The sequence below is a fragment of the Diplotaxodon limnothrissa genome, linkage group LG7 (assembly GCF_057381915.1).
Source record: "Diplotaxodon limnothrissa isolate DT_005_m linkage group LG7, D_limnothrissa_male_GT1.1, whole genome shotgun sequence".
Classification (NCBI taxonomy): Eukaryota; Metazoa; Chordata; class Actinopteri; order Cichliformes; family Cichlidae; genus Diplotaxodon; species Diplotaxodon limnothrissa.
The window spans coordinates 50209323-50234457 of record NC_140602.1 but is presented as its reverse complement, the minus strand read 5'-3'; the positions used below and the strand labels follow the sequence as shown (position 1 = coordinate 50234457).

The window sequence follows — 25135 nt, the reverse complement described above, 5'->3', positions numbered from 1 at the left end:
GTAGCACAGGAAAATAGTCAGTTTTCACATTAGCAAACACACAACACTGTGATCAACAACACTGTGATTGGTGTGGTTGTGATCTGTTAGCGAGTTCTTACTGAGGAAAACACAAAATTGGCCAAACTAAATTGGCAGGGTTGGAAAAATGGTGGGTTTGATTCTAGTGTAGGAGTCGCTCTCATGGCTCATGCAGTGATGTCACTCGGTGCCCTTCTGTCTGTTGACATCACATTTTTGGCATGACTCAACTGGCTTTGAACCCCACCCAAGTAGGTACTGAAAAAGTACCTGGTAGCCCATACTACTGCCAAACGGAAAACCAAGTCAAGTCGAGCAAAACTGAGTAAGTAGAAGTAGAAAAGAAGCTTATATCAGGTAAAGATTGGTGTACAGGAAGTGTGAAGTTTAAAAGATTTTATTATGAGAATAAAATTTTGCATTGAAGAAAAGCTTTTAAATGTATATGCTGCCAATTATAGTTTTTAGAATGAAAATCTGAATTGTCAGAAATTGGTTTGTCAGCAGGCTGCAAGGCCATGGGTGCAAAAATGTTTATGTTGGAAAAAATACGTATATAACGGCACAAAATGAAACTATTCAAAGACAAAAGAAATAAATAAAAATCCCCTGATGACTAAATATTACGTAAAGGAGAATGGGCATCTAATACAGATGTTTTTTTAGAGTTTCATTATTTGTGAGCATGTCAAGGCATAAGCTTAAATGCTTTTTTCCTCAGAAGGTGAACAAGATACCCCATGAGGATGTCTGCATGTCTGCCAGTTTATTGTGACCAGGAAGACTTGTCTGCAACAACATGCACGTGCTCATCAGGGAGGCTTCCAGTGGAAAAGTACTGTACAACCGGAATAACTACTAGTCTATGGGATATTCAGCTGTCCATGTCTACGACCAAGGATCACTGCTTAAGTGCAGCAAGTTACCAGCAGAAAAGAGAGATCCCTGCAAACATAAATACAGAGCCAGGATGCTGAGAATATATATTTATTTAATAGAGATTCATGACAATAAAAGCGATGACAATACTGAAGAAACACGACTCCCTTTCTATTAGTAACAAAACCATGCGCAGTGGGGTATGCAGTTTGTAATTTAATGTATTAATGCTGGTTATCAGTTAACTACAAAAATTCTAGTCATCTAACGAGCCACAAAAAGATGTACATACTTTCAAACACAAACCCCTGTGCTTATCATTCCAACCAAGGTTTACATTGATTTTGTTTTATTTTACACTGTGGTCTCTTGTGGAAGACTTAAGTACCCTTCCTGTTATCTTGAGGGCTATTCAAGACCAAAGAGAGTGTCAGTGAATGGCCTTGTTAGTATGACAAACAACTGGGCATCAGTGGCCTTGCTTTATAGCTGCATGACCCCACAGGGCATGGTTTTGCGATCAGCTTGCCAGGGCTCGATATTCACACAATCGGAACGTGAAAGAGTAACTGGGAGAAGATGAGAATTGCCAGAAACAGCTGAGAAATGTCAGGGAAAACAAAACAGAAAATGTGGCACTCAATTCCCAGCTCTGCGTCTCTGATCCCGATCGCAGCACAGAAACGCTGATGACCCCATCTATCTTTTGGCCCTTACTGAATGAACGGAAACGACAATCTTGGCTCAGAAATGATACAGTGAGGAAGCCATCTCGATCGCTCACCTAGATCCATCTTAGCCCAAGCTGCGTGAGCGGCGCAGCTCAGCTCAAAGGCCAAGAGGGGAAGGAAAGAGGAAGACACTGTAGCTTAAACACCATGAAAGACGGAGGATATTTTGGCTCAGAAAGCAGGGGAGGAAGAGAGGAAGGTGACAGGAGTGACCTAATGTGAACTCTCGTCACCTCAATGAATCACAAATCATGTTGGAAAACACAATGCTCAATACCTTATACAGAGAAGCATTCCAGCTGCAAAATGACTTTTACTCTGTTGATGCGAGACACGTCACGTTCAGAAACACGGCTGTTGCCCTTTAGACTGCAAGTAATGTAAGTAAGAGGCACTTAGATCCCATTTAGAGAAGATGCTAAACCTCCTCAATAGTTCAGGAACTCAGAATAACCCTATAATATATATAAGGTTACTTTCCCTGTCAAGATTTTAGAAAAAGTTGCCTTTCTCAAGTTTTTTCATAGTTTTTCATACTTGAATACTTTTAATATGTTTAAGAGATTTCAGTCTAATTTAAGAAAGATGCAGATTTTGCCCTGTTAAGAGTTTATAATGATATCTTTTTATCTGCTGATTTTGGCTCTTCTGGACTTTACTGCATTTAGACAATGATCTAAACTAAATATTTTTAAACTGGATTTCCTTATTTGATGGCACCTTTAGAGTCCAAACTGCTCGCCATTCCTAACTTCCATTAACTGCGGCATCCCTCAAGGATCCGTTTTAGGTCCTTTTTTACTTAAATTGTACACGCTACCTCTCTTGCTCTATTGTTCATAGATACAAAATTCACTATCACTGTTATGCAGGCAAAAAAAACAAACACTTCAACAAAATGACTTCACTTTACTTATTATTTGATTTGGCATCCCACGCTCCACAAACATCAAGATAAGATACTTATCTTCCAAACTGCAGTTGAAAATCATGGTGTTTATATGGAGAGTTATTTGAGTTTTAACGATCAAATCAAGGATGCTGTTAAACGAAGCTTTTACCAACCGAGAACCAATCACTAAGTTAAAGCCAGTTTAGCAGCTAAAGGATTTCAGCTGGACTGCTGCAACTTTACCTCAAACCTCTGTCTCTCTCTCTCTCTCTGTGTTGCAGATGATTTAAAATGCAGCTGATCAATGTTTAACCAGTACAATGAAAATAGCACATCACTATCTGTGATATTTCAAATAGATTTTAAAATTTTACTATTTGTTTTTAAAGTCCACAATATATCTGTAATATATTGAAGAAGTTCTTTTTAAAAAATCTTTTATCTCCGCATTTTTCCTCTGTGTCACGGAGGTTCTGGCAATTTCTTAAATCTCTAGAGGACGCTCTTTTTCTGCTCTATTATATGCTTTATTACAGCTCACTGTAAATGTTTTCTATTGCTCTTTTATTTGACTCTTTTGAACACTCATAGATTTTATTTATATTTTCATTCTTTTCATTCTTGTTTTTCAAATTATTGGGTTCTTGGTGATCTGGAAAACACTCTGGGTCAATATGTCTGTGAAGGTTCTCAGCCATCCAGGTCATGGTAGTCTAAGGAGCTTGGAAAGAAAAGCGTCTGGACTTCTTTAAGTTGCTTGAAGACTCTGGGTCAACTTATGTTGTTGTTTGTACACTGACCTGACAGTATAGTTTGTACAACATTTGCCTTTTTGTCTTATTACAAAGCGAGAAAACACTGCATGGGGACTTCAACTAAACTAAAGAATGCACGTACACAGAAATACTGAGGCATACATTTTTGTATTTTGTGGACTGAAATGAGAAAGTATTATAACTTCTATCACGGTACAAGTATTGTTTTGAGACACACTTGGAGAAAATGTGAACCTACTCATTAAGTTTTGCACGAGTCTGTTAGAGATAATCAGACGCTGACTAAAACAGCGACTGCCTCAGAAACCAACAACCCACATCTCTTCTGTGTGAATCATTTGGGCATCTATGCATATATGTTATGCAAACATTTGCCCACTAGAGGGACATATAACATCATTATTCACAGTTACAGCTCACTCCTGCATCTGACCAGCGGATGTCACTAAAGTTTTTATTTTCAATCAACAAGTCTCAGAAAATACATATAACACAGACTCATCTTGCACCCTTAAGTTCCTTTTTTTTCTTTAAAAAAAAAAGAAATTAACAATACAAATTGCTCCTTTAGTACAAGAAAGATCATTCCTGTAATTATGTTTAATAGTAATTTAATCAAAAACCGGACTCCAGCACTCTTGACTCTGAACTCCATTTGGTGCACGTTATTCCTTCACCTAACCACCAGGGGTCACTCTCTAACAGCAAATCACACAGTATTGCTAAAGCTTCTTAAAGTTGTGACCTGTGAATGGCTTTCTCACACCTGTTCACTGCAGTACTAAACTGGGATGGCTTAGTTTCACACAAGAAAAAAATCAGAGACTTACCGAGCGAAGATGGGGTAGGAACCTTTCTATGTCGTTCATGTCTATACCATCATCTTCTTCAAACTTGTTTTTGATTATCCTGTAAGAGAGAAAGGGTGAGATCAGGAGGTTGTATGATGCTATAAATTAAGGTGGTATAGAGCAATCAAAACTGTTCTGAGTTCCACCAGTGAGACAAAATAACTGAACATAAATAAATGTATAGTTTACCCTTCTCTGTCAATGTGTGGCAGATGCTTTGGCGTTCCTCTGAAGTGTTTTCTGTGAAAATGGCTAAAATCCAGCTTCTCTGGCTGCACGTCCCAGCCTGCACCTCTACAAGGAGGAGACAAAGTAACAGTTAGAGTCATGGAGAGTCTCTGCATAAGTGCATATGAGGGGAAATGCAGATCTTTAGCAGGTCTTGTGTGGGATAATCTGGACTTTATTTGGATCACTTGCATGAAAACTGCTACAAAGTTGCAAAAACTCATTTTAAAAATGATGTGGGACATTTTCTTTTTAATCAAATCCCTTAGAAATGATTTATTTGCCTTTTTATTTTGAAGATATAGAGAGACATTGTGATATTTCTTGATTTCTTGTTACATCACCATCCTTTAAAGTTATCCTTCAAATTATTTTTGGCTTTTCAAAAGGCTTTAATTATACTTTCACTAAATCCAGATAAAACTTCACAAGCTTCTACTTACGAAAGCAACTGGTGTTCAAGAACCAGTTCCCTTGGGGGGGGGACATGAGATTTTATATAATGAATGGCTTGCTTTTCTTAATATTTCAGGTTGTCATTGATTACCGTAATGTATGTAATTTTTTAATGCCTGGTGTGAATGCAGATGTATAAATATGTGAATTGTTTATGCATCTATATCTCTGGCTCTATATGTGTATAAAATGATTTACACATTTCTGCATGTTTTATACTGTATAATTTATAATCTACTTGCAGGGTACCATTGCTAATGAGACCCTTAGTTTTTCTTATTATATCATCTGATATACAATATATAATACACTATGTTTCCATATTTCTCACACACACACACACACACACACACACACACACAGCTTTTATCAGGAATGCATACTTGAATGAATCAGTGTGTTTTAGTAAAACATTTAACCCTGTAACACGTCTCCACCTGCGTGAGGAAAAAACTGCTTACATCATCCCACCATGCTGGCTGCATCACTCACTGCATGCTCCGTTGTGCCAGCGTGGACGGAAGTCGCTGCTGTGCAGATGTTACCATGGCAACCAGTCCTGCCTCCACTTTTAACTGATTTATGTTTCACTCATTTCCTTTCTCTAACGTTTTGACTTTCCCCCCTCTGCTCTTAAGTCTCACGTCTAGCTCTTGTTTGAAAAACCTCTTGGACACACAGAAGCTGATTCACGCAGAGACGTCATTTATAAAGAGTAACAGGATTTAGAGCACTGGGGCTAAACAGTCGAGCCTCCGGTAGCTCAGATGTAGTTTAAATGTGTTTTTTTTTCTCCCTCGTGATTAAGGTTGAGTGAAGAGATACTTAGTTTGGAACGACAGCTGAACAGATTTGCTAAAGGTCAAGCTGAATGTTGAAACTACTGTCTTGGACTACAAAGATAAAACAGGTTAAAAACAGGACACTAATGGAGCTCAAGTGCTAAACTGCAACTGCTGACCACAAGTGGAGAGGAAATCTTAAAGAAGTGAAAAGAGTAACCAAACAAAATTACAAAATGTACCAAAGAGAGGAACAAACAATTGCTACGAGACTGTGCTGTCTACTGTCTGTCACATGACCATCCAAAAGCTATATCCAGCAGACAGGTGTGTGAAACAGAAAGGTACCTACCCATGTGAGTCCATTGTGTTAGCAGCCCATATGTCTGTCCCCAGGATGTCAAAGGATCCCTCTCTGTTGCCATTCTAGATAACACACAAGGAAAAAGAAGAAAAAATATTTTCAGCATGACTACAAAATACTTCTCACCAATCCCATGTCCACATTACTCAACTTGTATGTAACCTTTCACAAGCATCCTCCAAATCATTTGTTCCTCCAAAGGTATTCTAGAAAGACTTCATTTGTAGCCTAGACGTTTCTGTGACTTAACTCCATAACCAACCATAACCAGAAGCAAAATCCTCAACAAGCAAGGCCTTGTGTAGAGAATGAGCAGCTTCCTGCTTTACATTCCCTCATTGTTAGCAGTGTTTAGAGCCTAAAATTCTGAAGCATTCTGCTGTTGAAACCGAGACCCAGTTGACTACTGTTATATCCCTAACAAAAGGGAAATTGTTTCTCTCAGGATTTTGAGCAGCTAATGTGGCTAACATGACCAACAGCTGTGACTGTATATCAATATGCCAGAACTATGTGAAAGTTTTAATCAGAAACTGTGGAAACATGAAATCAGTGATTTGAATGAGTGAATGATTTGAAATCAGTAAAAAAAAGAAAAGAAAAGAAAGGAATCCATGTATGTTAACGTGTTTTCATTAAACGACTTTGTCCTGTGGCACAAACTAAGCCTATCTGGATTTTATGTTAACATTAACCAACAGGACATGAGGAAGCCTCCAAACTTTTCCTCTGCTGAGGTAAACCAAAGCTTTACTGGCTCTTCCTTTGCCCCTGCTTTTTTAACGCTCTATCTCTCTACAAGGTTTCATAATTTGGCTCAGGACCTTTTCAGTCTTTACCATGATGGAACTGAAAAATTAACTGCTGTGGCAGAGAAACAAATGGTCATGGGCATTACATTATCATGTACTGTGTAATGCAGTGATCTCTGTTCAAAGCTCCCCGTGTTCCTGGTCTAATGTTTTGTAGGCATACAACTCACTGAAGGTGGTGTCTGCTCTGTAAGTAACTAATGTAACTAATGTGCCTTCATTTTGCTGGACCAGCTGACAAATGAGAACAAACCTGGCTTCTCAGGAGGAGAAATTCCTTAAAGAGGATAAATTGGAGCATTGAAGCATCTAAATCTGTTCTGACAGCTTGAACGCACAAATGACCATGGCATCAGGGTTTTTTTCCATTTACTTTCATCTTGATTAAAGTCATGTTAGTGAGGCACTTTCAGAAAGTTAATCCAACTCAAAAGCAGACAAACCCATGTGTTTCTGTACCTTGGCAGAACCTTTGTACTGGTTGTTGTGCCCCCTGCTGCCAGATCGTGAGCCAGATCCAGGTCTGGACTCTGAACTGGGCCTGGAACCTGTGCTGCCATTACTGCTGTGTTCCCATTCATCCTGTGGAGTTGAGAGAGTTAACGAAAGAAATTATGGTCTTTGTTTTTGGTTTTCCATTTTTCCTCCTTTTTGCTCATGCTTTGTGTGTGTATATATATTAGACCATTGCTCTAGATAGTCAATGTCAAAACCTGCTGAACATGGAAAATGGAAAAAGATTGACCTCAGCTACCCTGCTTTATTTTGTTAGATCATTCTAATCCATGCTGCTAAAAAGTCAACTCTGGAGAGCAACAATACAACAATAAAAAATCACCAAAATCTGCATTGTGAGAACGCACCAGAGCGACACACACAGACTCAGATTTAACAGACTAACTAGCTGGTAACTCACTTAGTATTTTTTTAATTACTGGCTCTAGCGTCATAGTGTCCCATGACAGTCACTATGAACATGCGTTCAATGTAGAAAGTGTAGATGAATGACTAAAGGTTGGTGTTACAGAGCTCTTTCAATCATACACTGAAGAGCTGACAGAGCCCAGAAAACGGACGAGCATGTACAGAACAGAGAGAAGGAAAACATGTGATTTAATCATTGTGGTGATCCAGTGACCAGAGAGTAAGTCAATATGCAGCTCGAGCAGACTGAAAGGGTGCACTGGGTAAAATTAGGACTATTTTCAGATCAGCAACTACTATGTGCAACGGTATACATCTGACCTTGCCTAGGAGATGTGTTACAATGACTAAAGCTTTTGTATTATTGTTTTAGGCATCCAAATTATTTTGGTTGTTAGTGATTTAACATCTTTATATTAACACAACAGCAGCATTACATTATGTTCAGCATAATGGTAAGCATAAAGGCAATTGACTGATAGGAGGCTACCTGTCTGCAAGCAGTTGCAGTCTGACTTGGACTGAGAGCAATCAGACTTAGAGAGACTGTCAAAGGTCTGCAAATAATCTGGTTTTTTCAAATGCAGACAGATGTGTTGCCATCAGTCTGAATAAGTCATTGTCAATGAGCACAACTTAAGGATACTCAACTCAACTGGTTACCAGCTGGTTGCTGAATACAACTGTAATAGGTAAATGTGAATTTCTGTCTAGGTAAACAGAAACAGATATGTGATTTTTCACAATTTATCACTGTTGATTGTTATATTATCAGAAACAGATTGCATGTAATTGCCAACTTGACCCCATTCAATCACTCATATCAGACTGTTAGCAAACTGATTCCATCTTATAGCAACAGTTATAGCACATGCTAGCGACAGTGTCGATATGCTCATTTTCCAGCAAACAAAAAAATTGAAGTGAGGCAACTTATCTCATCTTACTGGATAAAACAGATGTTGACAAAGTGTAATGTCATTTGCGGTGGACAAAACATGACAAGTCCCACTATATGTTATTGCAACGGTCAGCATCTTGCAAAATGTTAAAAATTGCAATAATATTGTATTGTGAGTCATATATTGTGATAATTTCATATCACAGGGTATCTGGTGATCCCCACCTCTATTTAGCAAAGATAGAGCTGTGAACAGACAAACACTCACTGGCTTAGATGTGCCTCGTCCTTGTGATGATGTCCAGCTACCATCTTTCTTATCATTGCAGTCATCTGTCCACTGAAGAAGAGAGAAAACAAAGTAGGTAGGTTAACAATTACGGCATATTTAAAGTCTTATTAAAGCATATTCAAATTTACTTTGAAGTTCTGCTTTTAAAACGGACTCAAAATTATGTTTCTGACCAAATCTTAAAGCCTGGTGTATAGTTTGTGTAGCAGCCAATAAACTAGGTCAAGGCAGCTGAAGCAGCTAAAGGTGAACTACAATGTAAGTTCAACACTGCCATGCTTTCTTTGCATTATGGTTCTGTCACACTACAATAAAAATAGGGACAACTACTAATTAACCAATAATCTGTGGTTGTCCAGTGATTGGCCGTACATTGGTTGATCAAATGGCACATGCACAGGTCACCCTGGTGGAAAGCAAGGCCTGCAAATAATTGACTAATTGAATATATCTAATTCATAAATGCAGACGGATTGCCAACATGTTGGAATCGATCTTTCTCTTTCAATGAGATCATCTGAGATGTGTCTCTTTGCAATGGGGAACTCTACTCAGCTGGATGCCAACTGGTTAGATTCTGTTGTGTTCGCATATAAGAGCAAGACTACTGAGCTTCTATGTCATGTTGTAGTTAAATCACCGTCCTGAATCAGTCAAGTCACTATTTGAAGTTGAACTTCTAAATTTCTGTTTCAAATGTCTGAGATTAGATGTGTTATTTTACTTTTCTTCAGTGCAAAACCGGCCAATCAGAGACAGTATTAGATGATACCAATCTATAAAGAACCTAAATCATTAAATGCCAAATCACTGTTCATACAAATAAAATGAGAGTGATCCTGCAGAAAACTGTGAATAAACATATATCTTCATCAGAGAATCTATATGGCACATAGAGCATACCAAAAATGTAAGAGCCTGTGAGAATGTGGCTCTCACACAGTCATTTGCGAACTGAAACTCAGAACATAACCTGCTCCGGGCCATATTATGTGTTTGGCATTAGTTACCATGGTAATCTAACTAGGTAAAAAGACAGCTACCTTCATAACAATGAACGCTCTGACATTAACCTCAAAATACCACCCTAACCCAATAATCTATCTTCGTGGTACATCTCTGACGAATGCCCTTCCACTTTCTCTCTATTTACACAGTATTCATTACAACACTAATGGCAGCTGACACAGAGAGAAACCTTCCAGTCTTTTTTGGGAAGATAAAAAAAAAATCCACAGACACCACCAAGGCCTGGAATAATCAAATACAGTACTGCTGATGTGATATAGCTCTGACCTGGGGTACCTTGCAGCTACTGTCCAAGTCCAAGTCTCCATCTGCCTTGTCTCCCAGAAGCCCTTGCACTTGATACTCCAGCACATAGCTGTCGATAAAGCGCTCCAGCTCTTCTATCTCCTGCGAGCGTGTGCTCCCAGCCTCGGACGACGCAGACGCCACCGAAGAGCTCTCCATGGCAACGGGTGCAGTGATGGGTGGAGGGGGAGGAAGGGGAGGGAGGGAGGAAGGAAAGTGACCTGTGGGGAAAGGAAGTTTAAGAAATGTACAAGAGTAAGTGAAGCTCAACTTTTTGACAGTCATTATATAGTCATTATAAGAAATGTTTCAATATCGAGACACTGACTGTCAAAGAGGTGCGTGGACATCAGTCCAACGACCCAATACAGACAAACTGTTGAGTCACTTGATCAAATATATCCCTGGGAGATTTACCTAAAATAATCACTGCTTGCAGCTCAGGAACAGCTAAACACATTTTTCTTACCTTTTCCACCTCAACTCCCTGACATTTGAAGAAGGTACACAGCCTCCCTGCTGTCAGCAAACACCCATACATGCACTGCCTGCTTCCAACAAACTGTCCAACACACAAGATAGAAAACTTGTGTTCAGGTGGAGCTACAGCAGGCCCAGGCAGGCACTCAGCTTATCAATCCAACTTTTGAAAAGTTGCTCCACAAACCCTGTTGGCTGTCACCATTCACACACCTCTCAATGTCAGTTTGTTTTCCCACCTTTACCTCGCCGTCTCTCTCCCTCTGTCTCCTGTCAGTGTTTTTGTGTGATCACCTGACCCCCGGCCAACAGGGAAGCAGCTTCCTGGCTGTCTGTCTATTGCTACTAAGCTCCTTTACATCACGGCTTGATCACCAGCCATGCAAAGAGGATTTATGGCTGGAGCAAGCAGAATGGTATCTGCTGAGCCCTTGGGACTCGCTGGGGAGTCCTGTGCATTTGCAGCCAACAAGTCAGCTACATAAAGTCTAAAGGCTTTGTTTTGGCTATGATGCAACAGTGCTGCCTAATGCCAGAGTAATGGGGAGTGGTATTTCCTAAACATATTCTGCAATCTCTTTTTCCAAGATCAAATTTGATCTTACTAATTTCTGCACTGCATGAAGGGCAATGTTTTTCAAACAGACGTACAACAAAGGCAGGATCATTTCTAAATTAAGCTAGCATAACAACAACTCTAAACAAATTTAGAACAGTCAGCAAATAACATCAACATCCTCCACTAGAAGATCAGACCTCAGGTTCTGAACTGTTGTTGAGAGACAGTAACCTGAATCTCCACAAACACTAGCAGGTCAACATGTTATACATCTGACTCACAGTCAGCACTGTAATCCATACGTGTCAATAATATAATCCACCATACATTAATGCCAGGGCTTTGATTAGCCTGGTGATTTGCAATTAGTAGGTTACAGAAATATGCACACTCAAACCAAGTGTGTGCTCAGCAACACGGGACCTGCAAGTTTATGAATGCATGCACACATGTACAAGTACAAGCATCCCCTGGCACACCCATGCATATATCTACATATATGTTTGCATGCTTTCATATTTTCTCCAATCTCCGTATAGATGCAGTGATTCACTACTTGTTACCTCTGCCGAGGTAACTCTGTTTTCACTACTGCTTTCTGGTTTGTCTTTTTGTTTGTTAGCAGGATTATGCACAAGTTGACAGGATGCTTTTTATGAGTGTAGGAAGAGAGCTGGGGCATATGGAAAGCAAGAACCTGTTAAACAATGGTGTCTGCCTTGCCAGCAGTGCAGTACAACTAAAGGGTTTAAAAAGGGGGTCCATTTTGGTGCCTTTAACTTTTAAACCATATGTCTGAGTAAAATTAGTTTGCTTTAATCAAGCATAGTTCTTCCTTAATTAATTTTTAGCGATACTGGATCTTATGTCACTTGCTGCAATTATTGCCAATCATAATCACTGAGAAAGCTGCCTAACAGGATGTAGGGTCACAGCTATCGCAGTCATGCTTGGTACATGGACTTGAGACCCCATTTTAAGGAAGGACAAACAATTCTGTGGCTTTAACCAATGGAGGGCTTTTTTTCTAGTAGTTCAATCCAGCTTTGGAAATATATTGTGACATTTATGATGAGATTGTTTGCAAACTTGCACACCATAAAAGGGTGCACTGTTGGCTTTAGTAAAGTTCTACAGAGGTTTACAAGTTTTCCCTGCGCTGTCCCTTTTCGTTGCCATTGCTGACTCAAGAGACATTTGTTATCTTCATGGTATTTGGTGTATTTTAAGACTGAAACTAACACTTTTCATACTCATATGCAGCCCAAAAAGGCAACAAATTTATCTGACAATCCAATCAATCCAAGTTGTACCCCTCGCTATGTCCTCAGCCAAACCGGTAACAACCTGCTACTTTTGGATACTCCCTGCTGGTTGCCACAGCGGGTATCTCTGCATATCTGACCTAGCAGATTTTTATGCCAGACGCCCTTACTCATGGAACCCCAAAGGGATTTGTGTCTCCCACTGCTCTACCAGCAACCTTTCATGTGTCATGTGTTAATCGAATGTGTAAACCACTATTTTACATGGACCCACTGTATACGAACCATGGACAGTGCAAACTCACTTCAGACATTAAAAATTAATGGTAAATTAACTTATATATAATAAACTTATATAAGAGACGCCTAATCAAAGTCTGGGCTTAAATCCGATAATGGCATGGCCTTAAACAGGCCATTCATGCTTGAAAACCCAGCAGTGTGAGCGAATTAAAACTATTCTGCAAAGAAGAGTGGACCAAAATTCCTCCACGAGGATGTGAAACACTCAGTGCCAGTTATTACAAATACTCAATTGCAGTTCTTGCTGTCAAGGGTGGTGCAACTAGTTATTAGGTTTAGGGCAGCGGCCCCCAACACACTGGCCACGGACAGGTACCGGTCCGTGAGTCATTTGGTACCGGGCCGCGAGAGTTGAACCTCGGGTGTGAAATTTATGGTTTTCAGAGATTTTAGCAGTTTTCATCGTCATTTTTTTCCCTGGGTCTTTTCCCCTGTGTTATGAATGCATTTCCTTTTTTGTTACCGGTACTGGTTTTATTTTGTTGTATTTATTCGCGACAACTTAAAGTCTGGTCCGTGAAAAAATTGTCTGACATAAACCGGTCTGTGGCGCAAAAAAGGTTGGGGACCGCTGGTTTAGGGCACACACAAAGCGAGGAAGATTTGGATATCTTCTCTCTCTTGATTAAAAAAAATCATAATTGGAAAATTGCATTTAGTATTTTTTTTCACTTATCTTTGTCTAATATTAAAATTTGATAATCTGAAACATAAAAATTACAAAAGAAATCAAAACTAATTTTTTTTTACAGCACTGTGTTTATTCACTCGAGCTCTGAAGTTAAAAGTGTTGACTTATAATACTTTTAACACAGTTTGAATAAGTAGAGCTGCAATCAATAATAGTGTCATGATCCTGGGTCCTTTTGACCCAGCGTTTTGTGTTTTCTCTTCGCGATTTTGGTTCTGTTCTTCCTCTGGTTAGTGTTTACTCTGTTCTGCCCGTGTGTTCCTGTATCTAGTCCGCGTTTCTTAGTTTGTGTCCTTTCATGTGTAAGTTCCTGTTTTATTGTGAAGGTCTGTGTCTTATGTGAGTGTTTTCAGTTTGCCTCCCTAGTCTCGTCATGTTAATTACTCCCAGCTGTGGTCCCACCTGTATGTAATCTCCCTGTGTTCTCTGAGTGTATTTAAGTTGTGTCTTCTGTCATAGTAGTTGCTGGTTCGTCTGTGTTGTTTCCCCTCGGTCTCCCTGTATGTATTTCCCCGGACCTCCCTGCACCGTCATTCTTGGTTTGTGTTGTTAGTTTACCCAGTTTAGGTTTCAGTTTCATGTTCCTAGCGCCTTTGTTGTTTGCATTTTTGTTGTTAATAAACACTCACCTGCACCAGAGCTGCCGCCTTTTGGTCCTATATATATTCCACACGGCTTGCCCCTGCAAACCGTGACAAATAGTGTGAATGCAACAGTATGTTGATAGATGCATATCGATAGTGGCTACAATCCAGTCAGTTGTCCTACTGTTGTCCTTGATATGTAGTGTGGGATTACTGCCTAAGGGTAAACAGCTGCCAGCAATTATTGACCCTTTGATGCAAAATACACATAGCTTCTGGGTTTTTTTGCCTTGCTATCTATGACAATTTCTACAGTGCTATTACAGCCTTTATGTGCTTTCTGTAGGGGATGAGTAAATCACCAGGTCCATCTCAATGGCATTAACTTCAGGATATAAAGCTTGTTCTGCATATCACAGGAGTGAGGCATCTGTGGAATGGAGTCTACCCAGCAGTGTTTTGCAACACAGCACTCTAAATCTGCAGTTCTGATTTGTTTCATGGCTACATTGACTAAAAATCAATTTTTTCTCATGAGGGAAAAATAAGTGTTTAGTCATAAAACACAATCACGTATAACAGTAAAAAAAAGCCAAACTATTATTGTACTTATAGGCTGCAGGAAAAGGATAGGAGATTAAAGCAAGGACCTGCTCTTCACAAAGAAAAGGATACTACTGTATTTGGTGTATATGTGAGGAATAACAAATAAAGATGCTCTGCAGGCTGGTAGCCCATCTTAGAGCTTTGACTAAACAGAGGAACTGACTCTGCAAGGTCAGGGACACAAATAGCATTGCAAGGCAGCTCAGATTCACCAAACACAGGTCTCATCTTCCCCATACACGCTAAGATCAATCAGCGATATGAGCTCTCAAATAACAAAAAGATGCAGACAATGATGAAATCATTCTGAAGTCCTGCTTGCATTTTAACTTACTAGTAATGATCGTCCAGCCTTTCTATCTACGCTCACATGAAATGAGAAGATTTCTGACATTTAAATAAGCTGCATTTTGTATCCACGCCTAACCTGACTCCTATGATACACGCATACTTTACAAACATCTTCAACTTGGGAGTAGAGAAGATCCATACAGTTACAGGGTGGGCACTAATGCCTATTTTTAACACAACATCCAATGTGACTTTTTCCTTACGTCATCCTTGTATCCTGACCTGTTTGTCTGAAATATTTAATGTATGAACTTTTGGACAATGACATAATTTTTGTACTTTTTTCACAGGGGATTTTTGACCAAACAATCAAGATGTGATTGAAGTGCAGACTTTTAGCTTTAATTCGAGGAGATTTACAAAAATAGCGTGTTGACTGTTTAGCCATTGAACAATTGACTGACAAGCAGTTTCATGGCCATGGTAGTTTCATATCTTTTCACAAGAACTCCCAATGAACGTCTAAAAAAATGTTGAAGCGAGTGAAAAAAAAGCAAACTAAACCCATCAGAGAGATTGCAAAAACGTAGCCAAATCAACAATGTGGTAAATTGCCTGAGAAAGGGAAGACACAGGCCAGCTTAGCAAAACCAATAAGCCTGAAAGGCTACAGAAGGTAATTACAGCAGATGATTGAAGGATTCTTTCCTTGCCTAAGAAAAACAACTTCTCAGCTTCTTGCCAAGTCATGAATGCTCTAAAATAGATAGATGTATCACTGTCAGAGATGCAAAAACGTAAAAACAGAGGATTTGCAACAAGGTGCAAACCACTGGTGCCAGAAAACATCTAAAAGAGCTATGATCTTTCTGATAAAAGAAATTCTTTGTATAGATGAAACCAAGGTTGACCTGTAAAAGAATGATGGGAAGAGAAAAGTATCGAGCAAGACAGAAACAGTCACTGATTTGCAACAATGTCTTCCCCTCCTGGCGCAGGGAATTTGGTTAGATAAAAACTCAACACACCAGTTGTCATCAACCCCAGGTACTGTCAACTATTTGTTTAAATTACTTACTATAGCTATTCTAAAATAGATAAGAACTACAGGGTGGCGAAAATTTTAGACTGCATTCCAAAAAAAGCATGTGCATCGACCAGCAGGGTCATATGACCTGGACCAAGATAAGTAGTATAAAATGGTTTGCAGACAAACGTGCATAAGCATTCGAGGTGCATATAAGCAGATAAGTGTTCAACACAATGAAGCTTAGCATTAGCCGGTCTAAAACTTTCCAGCTTTTTACTACAAGTTTGTGTAATGTTGGATTGCGCCAGTGTGCAAACAGTCCAGTTAACGGTCCAGCACACTCACCTCTAGCGAGCAGGCTTCATGTGTCCTGCTTCCTGCAAACTCCCTCACCGGCACCACAGAGCGTATCTCCAGTAGTGCAAACACATGTGAATCCACTTATTCCAGCTGTGTGCACCATGTAAGAAAGTATAAAATATCCTGACCCATGTCTCCAGATTTCAAGCAATTTTTGCAGTGGTTGTTGCACTGTGGAGTTTTTTTATACTACCTGTTTATGTAGTATTAATTTGCTTGTAGAATCATCACAGTATAACACACTCTCTCCTCTTTTCTCTATTCTCCTTTTCTGTCTTCTCAAACTACATTTTTCAGTCCCCTGACCCACAATGCTCTAACTCCTCTGCTCTTTCCTGTCTCCATCTTTTCGCTCTTTTGCCCCAATCCTAACAGCTGTTACAACAAAGAACTGCCTGCCATCCTGTCCAGCTTCCCCTCAAACTTCACTGCTAAACTTAAGCCGCTTAAGAAATTGCATATCAGTACACAACAATTGCAGACATCAAAGTCTCCTCCTAACCTTTCAGTTGAATCTAGACAAGCCACGTAATTTATTACTATCCATTGTCATTAGCCGAGTGGTTCTGGCAGGTTCCGGTTAGGGTTAGGGACAATTTACCTGAGCCGCTCTATGTTTTAGAGTCTCACAGCTTGTTATCAGCCAAAAAATACACACATTATTACTTATTACAAAGCCTTTCCAGCATGAATAGTGGAGTAACAATTAGGGCTGCCACGATTAGTCGACTAGTCACGATTACGTTGACTATCAAAATCGTCGACGACTGATTTAATAGTCGACGCGTCGTTTGAAGCTTTGTAAGATCCCAAAAGACGCAGGAATAAGTAGTAGGATTTAAGAGTGTAATAACGGACTGAAACAGAAGATGGCAGCACTGCATGTACAAGGATGCCAGCTGCCGTTAAACTCCGACGAAGAAGAAGCTGTGTCCCAGAATTCATAGCGCAGCCCTGCTCAGTTTCCAACAATGGCGGCAGCTGGTTAGTTTTAATATTACTCTTATTATTCTTTCTGGGTCACAAAATAAATGTTTAACATATTTTCAGGCGAGAATGTAGCTGTGTAAACCTCAAATATCTGCTCAGTTTATCAGGACACCACATATTTTCAAAAGCGCTCCGACGTTTTCGGAGACGTCTGTTACCCACTAGCTCGATAGCTAGCCGGGGGCTAGGCTCACTAGAGCCGTGAGAACACCGGACTCCCGGCAAATCGTTTTCAAACCCACCGCCGTCTTTCGCTACTCAGGTTAAACATATATAAGTCACTTAGATAACTTAAAAATGTTATTGTTTGGCTTTTTTCAGTATTTTATTTGTTCCTGAGTAAATCGGTTTGGCTGAGATTAAAGTTATAGTTTTTACACAGCTGAATAAACATCAAGCAGACAGCTGATCATCAGAAGTGTGAGATGCTCGAGAATTTACTCCGGTGTCCTGTTATATTTTAGATAGCAAGGAGTTTATTAAACTTCACCAAAACAATCTGCAGATTTCATTAAAATTTAATAAACTATCATCTTGTCTTTATTTTTAGTTACCACAGACCTGAAACACTTAAAGCTGTAAGCTAATGATAGTTATATAAGAGCAGATGCTGCTGGTGCAATAAGCTGTACGCTTTACGTCCAATGGATGATGATCTGATTAGTCGACTAATCGCAAAAATAATCGGTGACTAGTCGACTATCAAAATAATCGTTTGTGGCAGCCCTAGTAACAATGTGTGGTGAGAAGCTGGGTTACCTCAGGCAGTGACCCTCCAGGCAAGCAGAGAAACATTAACCCTATAAAATGCAAAGCAGACTATGAGGTCAGCTGCATCGATGCCCAAAGTGAAGCAGTGTTCATGTTGATACTAAACTGGCCAGACAGACACAGCGTGGCACTGGACTGCACACTGTGTCTTTGTTTCAGGACCGATAGATATACTTTCATCACTATGCATGTCCGTGATTGGATGTATCTCCAAAATCAGAGTGCATATATTTGTCAATTAATGGACAAATATATGCAAACTTACAACAGGAGTGGTGTATAAACACACACAAAAAATCAATTTTGCTGTAGACATTCTAATCAATGTGTCTAATTAATGTCTGAATAATGAAAGAGTACTGTCACAACTAGTTTAGAAGTTAATCGTGGTCCAAAAGGAACGTTGAAGCATGGGCATATCCAAAAATGTAATTTTATGAAATGAAAACATATGCACAGGCTCGTATTTTCTTTTAAATTGTAGGGAAAGTGGAACTTTTCTGGAAAACCATACATATAATTAGTAACTATCTTAAACTTCTGGAGAATGCACTGCACAAGTTAGCCTGTTGATGTGCTGAATTAACACACTGCCAGGCCTACTGAATGAGATATTGAACAAACTGAATTATTGTTCCTAAAGCTTAAATATGACTTGTGCCCTGGATCTATGTTGAGCCTATGACATAGCCTAGTGGCTGATGCCTTTCCCAGCATTTATACCTGTGCATGCTGTACCTGTACCATGCTTTACCACCATGATGGAGCTTTTATCTTCGAGTTGTTCCAGTCAATTCTAAAACTGGCAGCAGAAAAAGAAGATGGAAAATCCACAAAAAGGAAGAAATAATGGTACTGAACGGGCCAACCAGTCTTCCATTTCTGTCGAGGACCACACCAGGTTTCGGTGTAGGTTTTTGTGGCTGGGGGAGGGGGGGTTTTGGTTTCAGTGTACCTACAATGAAAATTTAACACATAAGCACAAACTCAATTTAAGCGTCAGAGTGCGGAACAGACTTTTTGGACTCCTTCACGTGATGTGCGTCACTCTCTTCGTGGATTTTACTCACTAAAAAGAAATCAGCTGTAATGGAAAGAACACAGCTTCTACTGTGTGAATACAGAAAAACAAGCCTAAACCATTCGGTGATTTGCAACCTTTGATATGGTTACACAACAACCAATCAGTAAGAACCATAATCCTCACAAGCCAAACAGAGCAGAACATGAGACCCCGTCTACCCAGTGGGAATCCAAGTCAATGTTCTCACCCCATGCAGTGAGAGCTGGTAATATGTCTAATCTGGTCTACTACTGACTGGCAGCTTAAGAAACTCACACTTGAGCTTAAATATAATTTGGAGTAGTCTATTCTTGAGAGCAGAAGAGCTGCGTGCCTTCTTTGACTCTAATCATTCAGCAGACATACTTGCTGTAATAGATGTATGCAAATAGGTTAAATGGAGCAACCACATACTTTGCTTAGGATCAAGGGCTTTACAGTCAGCAAAGGGTACTAATAACACCTGTGTGCATATGAAACATTAACAGTCACTGAAGACACAGAGATTCAAAGATTTTTTACACCTCTGCCAGTATGTAATGACAAATGGACAATTTTCTATCATAATACAGGACTCCACAACGTGCTTCATTTATTTTATAAGTAAATGACAAATAAATCCTTTTAATACTGCATCTTATTTTGCATTCACTGGAACCGGTAGTACCAGGATGAGCGCGTCTTCTTACCTAGCAAACATGAACACTTTAAATATATCGCCTACAAAATGCAGTTGAAAAAGTGTCACTGTTCACATTGCGTGCCACTCTCTGACAAAGCCGAGGGATAATAATAAGCATTATGTGGCTGGCACCAATCAATCACAATTTCTCCCGCGACACTTTTTCTGCATAATGCGTCTCGGTAGTGAAACTGGAAATTCTATTTCATTTTCTTTTCAGACATTCGTCACACTTTAGAGAGTGCATCCCCTATATTTGTCCATCTTATGGTTTTCATACAAAGGCAAAAAAAAAAGGGCATTCTCAAACCTCCGTAAGCCTGAGAGGGGTGGCTTGTTGGTCAAGTTTGCAACGTAGGTAAGTAGTCAACCTCAGGATACCCTTGACAGGCATCGGGAAGTACAGCACCAAAACAGAAGCAGAAATCCTGTTACCAGAGCAACAGGTGGCAACAATCGAGAAAACTGCCTTTGTAGATCTATTATTGTTACTACTAAAGATGACATGGATACAAGGGAATTGTCAGGGCTAAACAAGGGGAATATCCCTTTACATAGCTAAAAGTTACAGTCATAACAATATAAAAACATAAATTTATGTGCGATAGGGAGCCTCAAGGTTAGACATTCAGCTTCAGTTATACTTGATGATGATGATCTTTGCTGATGGCTTCAGAGCACACTGATAGCAATTAATCCCCACAGTTAACTCTGAAAATTAACTGGATGCTCAATGCCGTTCATTTGTCTGACATCCTGCCCTCATTCATCTCCCTAGCGCTGGAAGAGTTTCTCCTCCACGAATTGTTGTGTTGAAAACGACTGCATGAAAGTTCTCTAAAGAACAACTGATTCTTTTTTGGCACTTTATAAATATAGATTTTTTTTCTACAAAGATGCGCTCCACTGCAAAATCACACAGTCATTCTACAAAGATCAACTCTCCTAGCAGAGCTATTCAAGTCATAAAATACTACCTGTTCTTTCACACTGCAATACAAGTTACATAAAACAAAATATAAAAATATTCCATTTTTTCCCTCTTATGTGTACAAGTGTGTGATTAGAACGATCTGAATCCAGTGGAAGAGACTAACAGTGTGTGCACATGTCACACGAGAGGGGAGGTACAATGGTGTGTGTGTATACTTAAAACAATAGCCTCATTGTCCTCTTTTGTCCCTCTTTGTCCCTGTACTGACCAAATGGGAATGGACTGGGCATGTGCAGTACTGCAGAACTGCTGGGATTGAAGCTCCACATTGCTATGCTCTTCTGTCCGGACACACGAGCGTGGAGGTGTGACAAACAAATGAGGGCATGCTGACCTGCTCACAGGCTTCCTAACATGTATGGAGGGTAGATAACAGTCCTGAGACCTTAAAGGTGAACAGCAACCAAAAGTCAAAAGACAGGCACAAAGGTGAGTGTTCAACAGAGCTGTGGCTATTATTGGTCAGGGCTGAGATGATGACAAAGAGATCAACCACACAAACAACACAACTAGTAGCAACACAATGGCTTACTGCAAAAACCATAGTATATAACATATTGGAGCTCCGTCATCTCTCACAGAACTGCTGTATGTTTCTCTGATTCATCAACCGTGTAATCACTCTATCCTCACTTTCTCATTTCCCACTCACTCATCCGTTCCAGAGAAGCAATGTAATGAGGAGCAGCCCCCACTGAAACAAGGCTAGATTTCTGCTTTACAGCCTGACTCAGGATGATCCAGTTTTGTGCAGGCAGCTCCCACTCTCTCCGTAAGATTGCTGCTATATTTGTGCCTCCTCCACATTCTTCAAAGCGCTACACGCACATACAGGGAACCGGGTCTACATCATGACCTAAACACCAGCTCTTTTCTAATGCTTACGTTGACATACAACACAGAGGTAAGAGTTACCTGCTGCTATGGAAATTAACCCTGGCATCACTGGTGAGATCAGCCTTTCATTATTGTCTTTTCTCTTTTTTTGTCCCTGTATGGTCTCCCAGGACAGAGTTCACAATAACGATCGTTCATCACGTCAATGCAGGATTCACATGCGCCATGATGGCAGATCACAGGGGTGATGATGGTGCACTGACTCTTAGATTAGTATGAATGAAACTTTTTTTCAGGCCACATTTACACATCAGCAAAACTCAGTTTTATATTAATGTGAGAGCAATCTAACTACACAACATATCACAAAGTGAAAAAGCAAATGGATGGATATTTCTAATATTTCCTAATTGTAGCAATGTGTATTAAGAATCCACAGTATCCTTTATTGAGCATATGTGGGGCACATAGTGTATCAGATCTTTCTTTTTCTTGATCAGCTATTTGATGATAGTAATATAGGCATATTATCAAAGTTCAATTTCATACATATCCTTGAATTCCCTGCAACTGTAGGCAAATCTCAACCAAGTATGTCTTTGCTCATGTACTATCAGATCATGGCCAAATCATAATTGACTGAACTATCTTCACAACAGCTAAATGTTACCAAATGGGTGGACTTTACATGTACATGTACAGAATGAGAAAGTGGCTGAGCATGACTGACCACTTGGCATTCTAATGAAATAGCATATGTCTCCTGAGTGATCACAGTAATGTGACAAGGTAAATACACTGCAGAGACATGCTTTCATCACTGCAGACAATCTTTTTTTAAATTCTCTATTAATAATACCACCTGTATAATGCAATCATGCAAAATAGGTCTAGCTTCTAAGTCTGCATTAAAAAAGGTTACCTTGGTCTCTGCTTTTTGACTTGTAGCAGCATGCAAACATTCCTTAAATCAGTAAAGTCACTCTGATCCAATCAGTCCCTAAACAGCTGGAATCCCAGGAATGCCATGCGCAAACTTCACCGAAGTATGAGCTAAAGAGCAACAGTCAGGTCGGCTAGTGATCAAAATATTAAGTCTGCCAAGTTTTCTCATTAAGGACTGCATGATTAATGAATAACATGTAACACATTCATCATTGGAGTATGAGCTAAAGTTTATGTTAAAATATATTTAGACAGACGTTCCAAATCTGACAGAAATGTTGATCTGCCTCTGTCCTGCCACAGTCGCAGCTGTGATGATCCACTCTTTGTTGTGAGGGCCAACAGCTGAGACAGTGTGCTGCTCTGCAGCTAGCTCAGCACAGCTGATTGACTTTAACGCTTTAAGCGACTGTTCCCATGATTCCTGTCAAGCAAGTATGACGCAACGTTACAGAAACCGAAGAAAGACTAACAACCTGTGCCACTATAGCTTAAGCTTTCTTTTTTTAAATTTAGCACTTAGAACCACGCCCATGCTGTCTGTGATGCTAGTACCGTGTGTACCGGGGTCAGTGAAGCGATACATGACGGTTCGTTTATGTCAGAGGTTTTGAAAACAGCTGCACAGCATTGTTCCTGTTAAGGTAACAAAGCCACATCTGGGGGCACTTCCACGCCCTGTTGTGTGTGTCTGTGTGTCTGCGTGTGCCCGCGTATCGCCGGTAACAATGGTGACGCAAGCTTTGCGGCTAACCAGCCGGCTAGCGTTAGCCCTTAGGAGCAGTAACCGAAAGGCTATAAATTACAAATTCAAACAAGTCTCCGTCACCTCTGTCGTATCAACAGGTCTGCTGGTGGAGGCTTAACCAATCCCAGCATAACCAGGTCACTCACTGAGACAACTCGCAGCAAATCCAGCGCATCTCTTAAAACTGTTATCTCGTTACAACGGTTGAAACGCTCCAACCGAAAAACACCTTCTGTTGTCTTAAAACGAAGTAAATCCTCACCCGAAGTGAAATGCGAACTCCTGGCGAACCTTGGATCGCCTCCAGAGATTAAATCCGCCGTGTCATGGGTGTGTTTCTCTAAAAGAAAGCGAGGGGGAAAGAGGGTTAGCTATCCAGTGGCAACTCCGACGTCCCACACTGAGGAAAAAGGGAATGCAGGAATGTGACGTTCAGTCCGGTCTGCTGGCATCATTGACACGTGCACTCAAGAGCGGAGCACTGTGGGAAATAGAGTGTAGTTAAGTAACAGATTGTTACGGGTTTATTACTAGCGCATTAATCGTTATCCACAATTTCCATACCCAGTGAATCTCTGTGCTACTTACCGAAAACATATAAACCTTAAATTATTACAGCCCTTAGATATAACAATTGAAGCTAGGTTCCAACACTGCAAAAAAGTAAGTTAAAGATCAAGTAAGTTAAGATTGTGGGTTATTACGTCAAAGTTTCAAATTGTTATGTCATGTTATCTTATGTTAAATCTGGAAATAACATCTCGAATCCTTTGAGTTATTAAGTCAGAATTTTCAGATAATTATTTACAACTAACATGAACTTTCAATAGACCAAATTTTTATAATTTTTAATTTTTATTTATTCATTTATTCATTTCCCCCCAGTGGCATTAACCTCCTATAAATGTCCTATAAATGTTTTAATTATTATATAATTACTTTTACAGAATTATTTTAACCAGGGTAATTGATTATCCAAAAATATACACACATCTAACAGGGGTAAGTCACTGCTACTACCTAATTCTGTTAATAAAAATACAAATAGCATTCTGGGTTTTTTTCAGATGTGTTTTTTAGTTAATAATACAAACAAATCTTTTAAATTGGCCATATTATGCACATCATTATTTATTTAGCACGGTCCACTAAAAAAGGTTTACATGCTACACTGTTCAAAATAAATTCCAGTTACTTTTTTACATAACACTAAATTTCACTCTCCTCTAGGCTACCCCCCCCCCCCCCCCCCCCCCCCTGCTCTCAGTGGTCAGTTACCCACACAAAAATAAGTCACTGGTCACCTATTGTACTTTATAGTTGTGTGCTGGATTCAATCAAAGAGCAAGGGATAGTTCTGGGCATGCTGAATTCTTCTGTGGTGGGTTGTTTTGCTTTGTGAATCCAATACTTGCCTGTTCCAAAAGAAATTCTGTTCTGTAATTAGTTCGGGTGGCCCAGTGCGGACACCTAAAATTACTGCCCTCCAAAAAAAACCCAAACTGATAATCGCACAGTTTATATAGTTCTAAGTTCAACCCTACATGCTCAACCAGAATTGGATTGGGGACAGAAGAGACTCCTGTAAAAGCTGTTTTGTTACACAGTGCACAATGCTTTCAGATAATGGCTTAACCATTTCTGTAAGTACTTGCATGCTGAACTTTTGTTCCTCAGAGTTGTTTGTTCGTCTATCAACAGCATACCCAAAAA

General features: G+C 39.8%; 1 protein-coding gene across 3 annotated transcripts in view; it reads right to left on the bottom strand.

The window, feature by feature from the left end:
• Positions 1-23788, bottom strand: part of ctif (CBP80/20-dependent translation initiation factor) — a 60786-nt gene extending 36998 nt beyond the window's left edge. The window contains exons 1-7 of one of the 3 annotated variants that reach the window (XM_085359842.1): positions 23685-23788; positions 10206-10444; positions 8886-8957; positions 7252-7374; positions 5969-6042; positions 4340-4444; positions 4130-4208 (exon numbers count right to left, since the gene is read on the bottom strand). In XM_085359842.1, the coding sequence (XP_085215968.1) occupies positions 4130-4208; positions 4340-4444; positions 5969-6042; positions 7252-7374; positions 8886-8957; positions 10206-10382 (630 nt within the window). In that variant the 5' untranslated portion in view covers positions 10383-10444; positions 23685-23788. Of the gene's footprint in view, positions 1-4129; positions 4209-4339; positions 4445-5968; positions 6043-7251; positions 7375-8885; positions 8958-10205; positions 10445-23684 lie in introns of those variants that run through there. The other 2 variants (XM_085359841.1, XM_085359840.1) reach the window with 2 other exon arrangements.
• Positions 23789-25135: the final 1347 nt, after the last annotated feature.